The following is a 15,003-nucleotide window of genomic DNA, read 5'->3' on the forward strand; positions in this document are numbered from 1 at the left end:
CGGCCATTTTGTTTAAATTATACGTTTAACTGTCCCGAGGGCTTTATAAATGTTAATTTTTTTTTCGATATAGATATTCGTGTAAGGCGATTTCGGTTGAATGAAATTTCTTAATATGTTCTCGTTTTCAACTTGGATTGGATTTTATGACCTTTTCCGGTTTACAAATGGAAATACATTTAGCGTTAAGATTTTTCGATCCATTCGCATATTTATATACACGTTTCATTGACCATAATTTACTCAATGCTAGTTTGAGCTTATTGCATTATCAGATATTATAGCTGATTGTGTAATTCCAAAGTCCTAGGTTCAAACCCCTCTGGTAGTAAGTTACACTCTCATGCCCAGGAAAGCTCGTTTAAATTTTTCTTTTTTCTTTCGTTCGTGTCGGATTGCCGTCTCATCGGATTATGAGAGCGATGGAGACAAGCTTATAGAGAGTGCGTTTGCGCAAACTTGTCCACTAGGTCGTATCTCTTAAGAGTGGCAGTCGTGGCCAAAATCAATCAAGATGACGTCATCATCCTACCCCCAAAGGTCTTACTTTTTATAAGTATCTATATCCAACATTATTATGTTGAGTTAATTTGCATAACATATGAGTTATATTTAAGTTAATTTGCATAACACAAATATATCTTACTTTTATTTACTTTTTTATATAATTTATAGATAGACGTTATTTACACTGGCTCACTGAGCATTTGTCAATAATATTGTTATATTGATGTTTTTATAAAAGAGGTGGTACTTCTATGAATCTACTCAACAAAACGTCTTATAAACGTTATACATTAACGAATAATAACAGCCTTGTAGATGTCCCACTGCTGGACTAAGGCATCCTTATGGGGAGAGGGTAAATATCCATTATAGTATGTATTATAAATTTAGATTTAATGACGCTTACTCTGGATTGAAGCTGATATGAATCTTCAATTAAGATTTGCGTTTATTAATCTATTAAAATGAATTAATAAAAATCTTTAATTTTAAAACATATATATTTGTATATGTTGTTTAAATTGGATTGAAATAGATGCAATATATTTATATTGCATTCGATAAAGCTATAATTTTATCAAATTGACAGAACGCCATAACATGGCTCGCCCACATCCTAGGTCATGCTATTCATATTTCATTGTTATATTATTTGTTAATATAAATAAAAACTTTATCACAAAACCTTCGACATAAATTTAAGAAAAAAAAATGGCGACCCATCCAATTATCACTATTACTTGAACAATTATAAATAACCCATTTAGTAATTATAATAAATTCGTTCCGATTTCATTGTATAATTATCTGGGAACAAAACCAATGACTATAGAAATAAAGTAATAAAACTGATAACCGGACGTTATATGGCTCGCCCTATTAATCATTACAACTGCGACATACTTGTTTAAATCATAAAGCAGACACATCGCTATTTAAAGTTTCACCATATTACATTTTCAAATAACTGTCTTATCGACCAGAAGTTCAATTGACTAAAAAAAAAGAATATACTAATAACCATCATAGTTTATAATTAAAAGTAAAAAAATAACAATTAAAGATAATATTAATTTCATTAACAAAAACCAACTAAAACGAATAATAGTCTATGACACCGTAAATGTACCGAAACTTCGCGCCAAAAATATTCAGCATCTGTGACGGGCGATCGCGCGCTTTTCTTTTTTTTTTATATATCACGCTATAAGGGATTGATACATTCGGTCGAAGATTGTTAAGAATTCGTTATTTTGGATTTTAAGACGCAAATGTTTTGAGTGATTCGTGTTAAAAATCAACTATGATTGTTTATCGGCCTTAATTATAAACGTTGTTTAGTAGTTTTGTTTAATTGTTAATATCTCTTTCTGTCATTTATGATTTGACATTTGAAAGAAGAATACTCAAAATTGTTTAACGGGACATCCCCTAAACAACATTTTTATTTCAAAACGCATATTATGTATTTAATGGGTAGCGCTGTGATCTCTACAACTGGATGCATCTTTAATCGCCATATACTGGCGATACAACTATATATTGGCGCGCCGTAAGCTAAAACCGCCTCGTAAGCCGTGACGGCAAACGACATGACGCTCTCTTATGACGTCATGTTTCCGACGTAATTCTCTACTCCGTTGTGGGTGGGTGGTGCGTATATATACTTCGTAGATTTGTATATATTATTATAATAATAACAATAAATATATTTATGTTATAATTAGACTTGTTATTTTTATTTACATACATTAGTTTATTGGTTTTATGTAATTAAAAATTCTATCAATAACCATCATTTCACATCCGCTGGGCTCCATAACGGCGACAATTTTATTCTTTAACTTCCATTTTATATTTCATCACAGTTACATCTTGTCTTGCATTTCTGATTCAAATAAACCTCTTTATCTCTTTCACACCGCAATATCTATGTACTCGTTAAAAAGAAACAACATAACAGAAACTTACAATGTAGTTAATTATATAATTACATGTAAATACATTAATAGGATCTTTGCCTACATTTCACATCCTTCATAGAATCGTAACTACGAGTATACCTCACGACATAGAGGCATGCGATTCGGTCCATAGAAGGAAATCGTAAGTCGTAAAGTCTTACCACAGACTATAAAATCTATTAGAAATGGTTTTAGTATAATAAGTTATATTGAAATAACAAAATATTGGTATTTCTTTGCTCTTATATTTTTTTTCATTTCTTTTGCCGTTTCTATATATATAGTATATATGTAATAATAATCCATGTCTTCCAAATATCTCATACTAGCTCTTCCCGAGGTTCCGCTCGTGACATAATACAGAATTGCTAAATACAAATTAGCATAACTCAAAAATGAAGAATATTCATACAAATTTTCATCCTCATGCAAGTTTTCATGGTAACAATAGTTTTTGCCGAGTGTTGATATGTCAGTCAGTCGGTCAATTATTATTTTATATTCATAGATAAATATAAATTCCTATTATATATTATATATTGCACCGCCAAATAGCAATACTTAATATTGTAGCGTTCTGCTTTGAAGTGTGAGTGAGCCAGTGTAACAAGCACAAGGGATATAACATCTTAGTTCCCAACGTTAGTGGTGCAATTTCTATGGTGGTGACTTATAAGCCATAACATTAAAAAAAATTACCAATCGTTTAAAACAGCTTATATACTTGGTAATTTAATTTGTTATATATATATTTTGACATATAAAACACGACATATTTCCAGCACTCGCTGCTCTGCAGTGAAGACATCCAAGCGATTTCCGACACAACCCGGGGGTCCTTTAGTTAGAGGCGGAGTATTTTAATTATATAAAAAAGTGTAGGACTTGTCGAGTCGGAGTTAAGGCTGGCAAAAACGTACAACGCGAGTGTGCACTGCGCAATGATTCGCGTATAACACAACGGGGAATGAAATGAGGTTTAATGGTCAAAATAATACGTTCTCAACACCAAATTAACTGAACAATATAAATGATTTAATAATTTATTGTATGTATGTGTGTGTACTAGTTTTCGGAAGCTTGTCAGGTAGGGTAGGAGCAGGTGTAGATATTTCAATAAATTCTTCTCCTTTCGATCCGTATGTCTATATCCGCGATTTTGTGTGTGCGTGCGCGCGCGCGCGCGCGTGTGTGTGTGTGTGTGTGTATGTGTGTGTGTATGTATGTGTGTGTGTATGTATGTGTGTGTGTGTGTGTGTGTGTATGTGTGTGTGTGGGCGAGTGTGTGTCGGAAACCAACTTCGATTCTATTATAGACTAGCTTGCAATTCGCCCGCGTGTGAAGAAGTTGTGCTAAGTACATTTGGTGATGATCGGTTGAGTCCATTTATTATATATCTATGCTTTTGGTGTGTCTTTCTATAAATGTTTCTATTTCCAGACGGCAACACAATCAGCGCACTAATATACATATATATAAATATATATTGAGTTGTATCAGTGTGCGCTGAGCTCAATATAACCGTTACATTTCAGATGTTGTCTTATCGACTGTTGACCGATCTATCTCATCCTACTTTGTTTAGCCTCTATATTGCGAAGACATACATACTAGCCATTACAGATTCCGCTTTCATATTAAACGTTATTATCTGCATAAATTCCATAACTTATGTTGTATTTCTATTTTTGCCTTATAAAGCTTTAGAATTATTTTGTTTAGAAGGCTTGAAGTTCATTCCGCAATATTCAATCCACAAACGATTACATACACTTGAGGCAGATTTTTATCCAGGAACAGCACAGTAAGAGTTTGTAAATGTACCACTGCTGGGGTAAAGCCTTCTCTTTTGTTTAAAGAGGTGGTTTGGACTTTAATCCAGCACGCTGCTATATTGCGTGTTTGTGGATACATGTGTCGGAATTGTATCTACCTCATGATGTGTTCCTTCACCGATAAGAGTTGAATTAAGCATATAAAAATTCAGTGGAACTCACCATTTCCTACTCTTAATTTGCCCCTCGTACTGTCCTCCGCTCTTCAGCAGAGCTCGTAGGGATAAAGAGTGGATCTTGGTACACCTTGATCTTGCGCACAGCAAAACGAAACCAGCCAGGCTACTATCCTCTTCATAGCGTTCTGAAACAGAACAGGCGTGACAACTTGGTTGTAAAGCTTTGTCTTAGCTTTGGATAAGTACCACCCACACATCAGATATTCTACCGCCAAACAGCAATAGTTAGTATTGTTGTGTTCCAGTTTATGTGAGCCAGTGTCACTACAAGGAGACATAACATTTTAGTTCTCAAGAATGGTGGTGCATTGACCATGCAAGTATCGGTAAATATTACAGTGTCGATGTCTATTGGTAGTGACGATTTACCACCAAGTGGCTCATATCCCTATCTGCCTTTCTATTTAAAAATAAAACTCAGCTCAAGCCATATTAAACCTCCTTAAATGGGACTGGACGCAAACTAACCACGCCAAATTTTTACTTATCATTCGCCTTTCTCCAATAAAGACATTTATATTGTAAATACATCAATATTTAAAAAACAGTTACAGCAGGTTAAGTGCTTTACCGACTTTTAACAAACCGTTGTGTTTGAAATAGAACGTCATCGCGTATAATCATCGAAACTAACTGTCCAAACATATTCGAAAACATGGCTCTTGTTTTGAAATAACTGTTTAGTTTTAAGAGAAGAAATTTATCGAATACGTTATGTTACATTGTTCCGTTAATTAATTTATTTAATAGAATAAAAATAATAGATTTTGGGTATGTATGAACATGATTTTGCTAATTTAAAACTACTTTTCTTGTGTTTGTACCCCTGACAACGTGTATGAAAAATTCTATGACAATCCATTTCATCAAATTTAGCTGTTAAAACGTGAAAAAACAAAGAAACTCGCTTATAATAAGTTAGAATAGACAGGCAGACTGACAGATGTACTGATGATAAGACACACCGCTCATACCCATTGGCAGTGGGAAATAAAAGGCATCAATTACACCGTCAAAGCGCCTCCAACATCTGGAACTTACTTATGGGGTTAGCGAAATTAAAAACTGATTAAAAAAACAGGCAGTCATAGTGACTGACAGAAAACTTGAAACTGTTAAAAATATTTCTCCAACTTCCACATATATTGGCACTCCAAGTAATAATTCCATCCCTTTTTATTATATAGTTTTTAATTCATCAAAGTACACATTATGTCGTAAAGTCGGTACAGAATTTTAATATAGCTTAATTTAAATAAATAATAGTTGAAATACACTTACATTATTATACTGTTAGTATTTACATAAATTTCAATCATTATTATCCTTATAATTTTTTTACAATATTTAAATTATTTGTACTTTCAACGATTTCATTATACTAACATAATCAACGGTGACTCGAAGCCACGAATCTACCCCCTAAGATAAACCAGCGAAACGAAAAAAGAAGTTTTCACTTCAAAATACTGTAACCACGATGCAATGCCGTAACTATTTAATGAGACGAAGTACCTGCGCTGAGTACTGGACTGAATTAAGGCTTTGTCGTAGGTTTTTATTCAAGGCAATCTATATTTTTTGCATTTGAATGGCGTGACGAGATTTGCTCTTACTATGTTATTTGTCAGCAACATTAAAGACCATTGATAAGTAAGTTTAATTCTTTGGTGAAATATCTACGGTCATGTAAAACGAGTATCAATTTGTCTAGACTTAACATATTGAAAATAAATATTATGATTACATTATTAAACAAAGCGTTAACTACATATGCATATTTCTTACAAACGGTTTTAAAATTTTAATATTACTCTTAATCGTACTTTATAATGAGAGCCGAGATGGTACAGTGGCTGGAACACTCGAATCTTAATAGAATATCGTGGGTTCAAATCCAGACGAGCACCTCACTAAGCTGTCATGCGCTTAATTTGTGTTTATAATTCATCTTGTGCTCAGATTAAGGAAAAAAACGTGAGGAACCTGTATATGTCAGATGGAAGTCTGCCTTATGTATGTATGTATGTACGTTTGCTTGTACCCTCTATAAAATAACTCGCATTGAAGCAGAGTGGTGGAATAAGTTTCAAAACCTTTCCCCCAAATAGGAGACCTTAGCCCAGCAGTGGGACGTTGACAGGCTTACTTTTTTTACTTTATACATCATAATAATACTTCGAGTTATTAGACAATCAAAGTATTATCAAATTGCATTTTATTAATCGAAAATTAAAAAAATATATAAAAAATGTATTACATAACTATACTAATATAATAAATGCTAATATTGTAACTCGATTTCACGAAAGTCTATCAGATACGTTAAACCGATTAAACCGATTTTGATGAAATTTTACATAAAGCAATCTTGAACCACCTGCCGTTAACACGCGGGCGAAACCGCGATCGAAAACTAGTTTTGAAATGAAACCATAAAAATGTAACCAACTAATATAAATATCCGACGTGAAGTGGCATAACTAACATGGTCATATAAAAAATATCTAAAACAGCTCATGACATACGTTTTACAAAATACTGACGGCTAACAGAAAAAAAAACGGTTCCAACGACTCGGTGTACAAAAAGTATATAAGTAATATATATCTATATTGTGTTGTGCGTTAGCATATGTTGTCTGTTTATGTATGTACAAATAAATCAGCTTGGAGACGTTTTTGTGTATGTGTGCAGTGTGAGAGCCGAGATGGCCCAGTGGTAATAACTCGTGAATCTTAACCGATGATCGTGGGTTCAAACCCGGGCAAGCGCCACTGAATTTTCATGTGCTTTATTTTTGATTATAATTCATCTCTTGCTTTACGGCGAAGGCAATCATCTTGAGGAAATCTGAATGTGTTTAATTTCACTGAAATTCTGCCACACGTGTATTCCACCAAACCGCACTGGAGCAGCGTGGTGGAATAAGCTCCAAACCTTCTCCTCAAAACAAAGAAAAAAAGGGAGACGAGGCCTTTAGCCCAGCAGTGGGACATTCACAGGCTGTTACGGTTACGGTTATGGTGTGCAGTGTGATACACAGTGACAAAACCGAAATAAACCAGTTCACACAAGATACCACGTGACTCGAACTCTCGCATAAGTAGCTTTAAATTTTTGTCCATTTACATTTTCTTACTAATTCGTTCATAATAAAATAAACGGGGGAAAAATTATGTCGCAAAAAAATGAATATGAATGCTATAATGGTATTAGCTGGAGAAAATTTTCATACCATAATTTTGGAGGAATGGAGAAACGTATTTATTTATTCTATTAAAGACGTCAGATATAATACAAGATAAAATCATTATTAAGATACATTATGAGATGAAAGCAAGGATAAGGATGACTACGAAATATCTTGAGTTGAAGAAATCCACGATAAAAAAAAATTGTATAAAAAATATAAAGAAACGTTTATTTATCCGCTGACGGTGCACTACTACAAACGTAAAAACGTCTCCAAACTGATTTGACGATAAATCGTTCTCTCATATTATGGACGTATTCAGAAGGCTAGGAGCTTATACCACCATGCTCAATGCGGATTGGTTTAATCACCTGTGTCAGTTTAACCGACAAAAGCAGGTTTCCTCACGATGACCCACGAGCACGAAATGAATTATAAACACAAATTATATACGTGAAAATTAAGAGGTAACCTAAGTGTGAAGCCAAAATCTTCGATAAAGATTCACGTGCTGTTACCACTGCGCTTTATTGGATTTTCATTATTATAACTATATATAATATTATTGTAGAATTTAATTTCCAATATTATATTATTATATAAAACTAAAACTTGATATTTTGATTTAACGATCTGTTCCTAAGCTCGTTAAAAATACGGTTTAAGTGGTAATAACACCTCTATAAAACCTTCGCACGCGACCTCCTCTTAGGACGCCCCTCCTTTGAATAAGACGAGCGAGAAACGAGACTATGCGTCGCTTTTATAAATATGTTTGTCTCTTTCGTTGGAATGGCACTTTATAAATATATATATATCATTTCTTAATTATTATTTATTCGTTTAGTTTTGAAATTAATTTTTATTGTATATATATTTTAGCCGAGATGGCCCACTGGTTAGAACGTGAATCTTAATCGATGACCGTAGGTTCAAACCCGGGCAAGCATCACTGAATTTCCATGTGCTTAATTTGTATGTATAATTCATCTCGTGCTTGATGGTGAAGGAAAACATCGTGAAGAAACCTGCATGCGCCTAATTTCACTGAAATTCCACATGTATATTCCATCAATCCGCATCGGAGCAGCGTGGTGGAATAACCTCTTAAAACTTCTCCTCAAAAAGGAGAGGAGGCCCTAGCCCAGCTGTGGGACATTCACAGGCTCTTGCTTACTTACTTACTACTACTTATATATTTTTTATATATTTAAGGCAAGGTGATAAATGGGCCACCTAATAGTAATTGGTTGTCACCACAGCCAATAGATATTGGCACTGTGGTACATTTTAAACATAGCATACATCACCAATGGGCTGCTAACCTTGAAAACTAAGATGTTATATCATGTATATGTGCTTACACTGGCTCTCACTCTTCAAACCGAAACACAATAACACTTTTGCTGTTAGGGGGTAGAATATATGATAAGATTGACTGCTTCGTTGGTCTAGTGGCTTGATGTTAGGCTGCAGACCCAGAGGTGGTGGCTGGTTTTACTGGTGGTAGGGCTTCGTGCAAGCTCGTCTGGGTAGGTACCACCCACTCATCAGATATTCTACCGCAAAACAGCAATACTTGATATTGTTGTTCTGTTCCGGTTTGAAGGGTGAGTGAGCCAGTGTAATTACAGGCACAAGGGACATAAAATCTTAGTTCCCAAGGTTGGTGGCGCATTGGCTATAAGCGATGGTTGACATTTCTTACAATGCCAATGTCTAAGGGCGTTTGGTGACCACTTACCAGGTGGCCCATATGCTCGTCCACCTTCCTATTCTATAAAAAAAAATTGGATTATAAGAGTTAGGGAATAGAGAGTGCACCAGTGTTTGCGCACACACTTGTGCACTATAATATCTTCTGCGTAGTGGGCTAATCTCTCTTGAGATTGGCCTCCGTGGCCGAAATCGGTCTGGAGGACATTATTATTACATGATAAGTTTATTATAGCACAGCGCACCCAGAGGACGCCAAGCCCGTTTCATAAAAACAATAAATGATTTTAATTGAATTATTATAAGAAAATTGCTGGTTTTTCAATAAAATTGGTGGCATTAACCGCTCTATGTAATTAATCTACATTTGTGTATTTATCATAGATGTCAAAACTGCAACCGATACTTTATATGAATTGATGTTATTGTTTTATTTGATATTTAAATGTAACACACAGTGTTCGTTACATATTTATTGTATACTTATTTTATTTATAAATATGTATAAACGTTTTATAATAACTACTCAGTACTTTTGAGCTATTTCAATTAAATTTAATTGTGTGAATGATAAATAAATTTTAAGTTATACAAGTATAACAATACTAAGTGTTTGGCGGTTGTGAGTGTGATGAGTGGGTGGTACGTAGCCAGACGGGCTTGCACAAAACCCTACCAAAAAATTTTTTAATATACAAATGCAAGCATTATTTATAATATAAGTTAGCAAGATATACAATCAGATCTCGATTAAAAACATGGTAGCTATGTATCTGTAACAAACAAACTTTTGTAACGATATAATTAAACAAGTTTCGAATCCGGAAAGATTAAAAAAAAAGACCATCTCAATCGTAGAGCAATTATAATATTAACACGGACAGAAGTACATATGTCAATCAGACGAAGGATTATACAGTTATTTGACAAGCCACTTCATTACGATGTACGTTTACATGTTACGACAAAACGTCGTAACTGCTTTGATTATTTTATTTAATAGCTAATCGTTATGGCTTCGCACGGGTATATAAGATGAAAAATTTATTTTGGATTGGATTCACTGGTGATAGAGCTTTGTGCAAGTTCGTCTGGGTAGGTACCACCCACTCATCAGATATTCTATCGCAAAACAGCAGTACTTGGTATTTTTGTGTTTCGGTTTGAAGGGTGAGTCAGTGTAATTACAGTCACAAGGGACATAACATCTTAGTTGCCAAGGTTGGTGGCGCATTGGCTATGTAAGCGATGGTTGACATTTCTTACAATGCCAATGTCTATGGGCGTTTAGTGACCACTTACCATCAGGTGGCTCATATGCTCGTCCGCCGTCCTATTCTATAAAAAAAGCACTGCACCGATTTTGATAAAATTTAGTAGGAAGCAAGCTTGATCCACAAGACTTAGTTTATTTTACTTAATACCCACCAAAAATCACTAATTTATAAAATATTATTATTATAAATACTTTATTCCCCTTTCCCAGGCGAATGCTAGTATATATTATTTAGATCGGATTCACGTAAAATATCTAACATTATTATTTTGTTTAAACAATAAAAAATAAATAAACAAAATTTATCTCGACGTTATCTGAAACGGGAAATCAAATAAATGTATAATGATTAACGTCCCCGTAATATGAAACCACGTAGGTATGTATGAGTGTATGTAAATTTTGTAGCTGTGTTATAATATCATAAATCAAATATTTTATGCGTTCACTATGTTGTCCTCATATATTTGTCCGTTTGTTTATAATATTTATTATTATGGTACATTTTTTTACGACGCCATGACGTCGTCGATATTAAAGAATGAACAATTTGATAAGCGGACGTAACACCTGGATAGTTGTTAAAGATTATGAATCTGTGCTGATGTGATGATGACGAGGATACTAGCCAACGCAGGAAACACAGTACACAAGTGTTTGCGCCAACAAATTTATTAAGGATTTATCCATTAAGGATTCAGGACGTCGTGACCTACTACCTCTCTGGACCAGCGAGGCTGTCAGCTAATCAATATTAATTCAATGCAAAAATATGGTACTGATAACAAGTTAACGAATTTTGGTCCAATGTTGGTGAGAAGGTTCACACGAGATACGAGCTAATGGTGACGTTATTGGGGATTCATGTTAAGAAATTATTATCAGTTCCGAGTTCGTCCCTCGAACTCTCCGTTCTTGTCAGATTTGGACACACACTTGTGTGCCTTGCGTAGTTGGCCAGCCTCCGTTAAAACTGGCCGAGGAAATCAGGAGGACCTCATCAGCTCAAGGGTTTACGGGATATTGTGAAGTAAAAGTGTAAGATTAATTAATTAATGGAATTAGACCCTTGGGGTAAATGCTGGGTAGAATATCAGTAAAAATATATTGAAGCAAAGTTGGGGTTTTTAACTATAGTTTATATGTTCATCTGTTCTCAAATCCTATCTGTTATCAAACTCTTAAGCTTATAAAATTTTTTTCAAATGAGATGTCATTAGCTTCGACTTAATCCCGTGCGTCATAGATTATGGTCGAGTCCAAAATGGCGGATATAACTTGAACACTTAGAAACAAATTTAATCAAATATTATTTTTCACAATTTTTATAATATATAGCCTTTAGTTATTTACTAAAGACGTTTTTTTATATCAGCAACAGCCTTAGGATGTCCCTCTACCTCTAAGGCCTCCTATCCTTATCCTTTTTTGAAGACGCTGCTCAAATGCGGGTTCGTGGAACACACATGTGGCAGAATTTCATTGAAGTTAAACACACGTAGGTTTTCTCAAAATGTTTTCTTCACCGTCAAAAACGACATGAATTGTAAAAACAAATTAGGCACATGAAAATTTAGTGGAGTTTGCCCGGGTTTGAACCCACGATCATCGGTTAAGACGTTCACTGCACTCCACCCCACTACGTTCTTACCACTGCGCCATCTCGGTATTTCATATCAGGGATATTAAAAAGCAAATCATGAAACTCATGGATGATTTTTTTAAACAGCAATAGAATCGCGTGGGTAACATTCATATCAAATTTTCTATAATAAACAAATCCTCGTACTAGGACATTAAATGCCTCATTACAGATAAAAGTAATTTATCATCTCTCCTTTTCCATTCCGCCTTAGTAGAGTGAGACGGAGCGTTACACTATGGTCTCCGTATTTCACATGCATTTTACAGCGATCACCATAAATGTCAGGACGCTTTAAAATATGAGGCTAATTAAAGATTTCTTGTAATATCGACGGGAATATATATTTTATTACTATTTGAAATTATATAAACGTTTTCCCATTATTCTAAAAACCATTGTATTATATACTTAAATTTATTTAATCCTTTTGTTTATTAACTACGTCTATGTAAAGATAGATTGATGAATTTAACGACAGAGGCCGTTTGAACGCGTTCATCATTGACAATAATATATAAGGCCTAATTTTTAGTGCTAATCGTGTTGTTCTTCTTTATTTAAACATAGTTTTTTTTTTCTTGTTACAGATTAACGGAATGGCATTCAGCAGAGAATAGCTGATGCAATAAAGATGGCGTCTTACGATAAAGATATTGAAAATAGAAAGAAGAATACAGAATGTGAAACAGACAGACTACCTTCTTTAAAACAGACACAAGAAGAATACACAGATAAAACAAATATTGATCAGAAATTAAAAATAACCCCATTTAATATAAACTACAAAATGAGAAAACCTTATATTCTTTACAATAATTTCCGGTATAAAGAAGACTTATCAAGAAGAGTAGCCATTAAAAGGGAATACGGATTTTATAATTACTGTTTTTTAAGTGTCTGTCTAAGTTTCATACTAGGATTAGTAATCGGCGTAGCAATCGTCGGATCTCCTCAAACAAGAGCACCTAATTTTAGTTCTAAACAAATAGTGAAAATAAACACAACAAGAGAAGGTTATTCTAGAAGTTTGAATTCACTTAAATATTCTGATAGTTTAAAAATAGAAGATAACTTTATTCTTCCAGAAAAAGAAAAGAATATTGATAGATTCGCAACTGTTTCGTTCACTGGATCTGTCGACCCACACAAACATAAAGAAGACGTTTATCCCAAAGGCCTGACGGATGATATGAAAGAAATCCTCAAAGACAATAAGGTATCCCAACACAAACTCTCTATAACAAATATAGTGGACACAAAAATACATGTTCCTAATACTGATACAGTCTTATACGACAACATATACTGGGGTCCTGAAGTCGAAAATTCAATGCCACAAGGTTATGGTGAAAATTCAGCTGAAATATGGGAGAGCTACGTTGATCAGAGCGAAGTTACCAAGATGGAACCTGGTTGCGGTAGAATGCAGAATCGTTTAATCACATTCAAAGATGGCATCCAAGCCTGTGTTAGATACAGACAAAATACAGATCAAATACAGGGTGAAATATTCAGCTTCTATGTTGCTAGATTATTGAATTTAACAAATTTAGCACCCTCCGTTGTTAAAGTCGTCGATTTGAAAGATAAGCTCTGGCAAAGTGTTGCAAACGACATCGCTTCAGCGCAGTGGAACACAAATAGGGCGGTTGTTTTAACTCAATACATTCCAAGCTTAGAATCGGCCACAATACCGGAAATATTTAAGCCCTCAACGCGTCACTTGAATAAGAATGATGTGTTTAAAATGTCACAAAAAGAAAACGAAACTGTCGAAATTAACAAACAGATATTGTTGGATAAACTAAGAATGAAAAACGTCAAAGTGAGGAAGGAGGAAACCATGAATAACTTCGATTTCATTGATGCTAAACTGAATAAGAAGACTCGAGATTTATTCGTTGAACTAGCACAGTGGTCGGATCTCATTATATTTGACTATTTGACAGCGAATTTAGATAGAATTGTTAATAACTTATTCAACTATCAATGGAATATAAATATCATGGATGGCCCGGCGCATAATTTGGCGCGAAAAATAGACAGCGGTTTGCTTTTGTTTCTGGATAACGAATCTGGACTTCTCCACGGTTATAGGCTTTTGAAGAAATACAATGTGTATCATAGTTTGATGCTGGACAATTTGTGTGTGTTTAGAAAGAGGACGGTTGACTCTTTGAAAAGTTTGCATGAAAATTCAATCGGTGCAAGACTCAGTGATATATTTCATAAGAAGAATAATCCAATTATAAGAGACATTTTGCCGCCATTGCCAGAGAAAAACGCTAAAGTATTACACGATAGAATAGGGAAAGTTTTAAGTCAAATTGACAAGTGTGCACAGACTTTTGCTAATAGATAGAAATATTTTAATAATTTCTCTCGCACTAAATTCTTTTTTATTTATTACTTATTACAGAAAAATAAAATATATCACTATAGATTTAAATGTATTCCAAAATACATTTAAAACTGTAGTGATATATACTTTTAAATGTATTGTAAATACCATTTACACTTTTGTCTAGAATATGTTGGTACGTTTTCACTAATATAATTGGCAATTTATGTTTGCAACTTTTAAAAAGTCACCAAGAATCACACGAAATTGTATCAAGTTGACAACTTGAGCTCATTACATTCTATCTACCAAGGTATGTTGCACACAAAAGTTGCCAATATCC

The 15,003-nt window shown here is 34.2% G+C and overlaps 1 protein-coding gene across 1 annotated transcript in view; it reads left to right on the forward strand.

Annotated features, from left to right (window-relative positions):
* Nucleotides 1–14,734, forward strand: part of LOC126778831 (extracellular serine/threonine protein kinase four-jointed) — a 41,579-nt gene extending 26,845 nt beyond the window's left edge. Inside the window, exon 2 of the mRNA XM_050502532.1 lies at nucleotides 12,907–14,734. Within this exon, the coding sequence (XP_050358489.1) occupies nucleotides 12,951–14,681 (1,731 nt within the window). The 5' untranslated portion in view covers nucleotides 12,907–12,950 and the 3' untranslated portion in view covers nucleotides 14,682–14,734. The remainder of the gene's footprint in view (nucleotides 1–12,906) is intronic.
* Nucleotides 14,735–15,003: the final 269 nt, after the last annotated feature.

The sequence above is a fragment of the Nymphalis io genome, chromosome 27 (assembly GCF_905147045.1).
Source record: "Nymphalis io chromosome 27, ilAglIoxx1.1, whole genome shotgun sequence".
NCBI classification, from domain to species: Eukaryota; Metazoa; Arthropoda; class Insecta; order Lepidoptera; family Nymphalidae; genus Nymphalis; species Nymphalis io.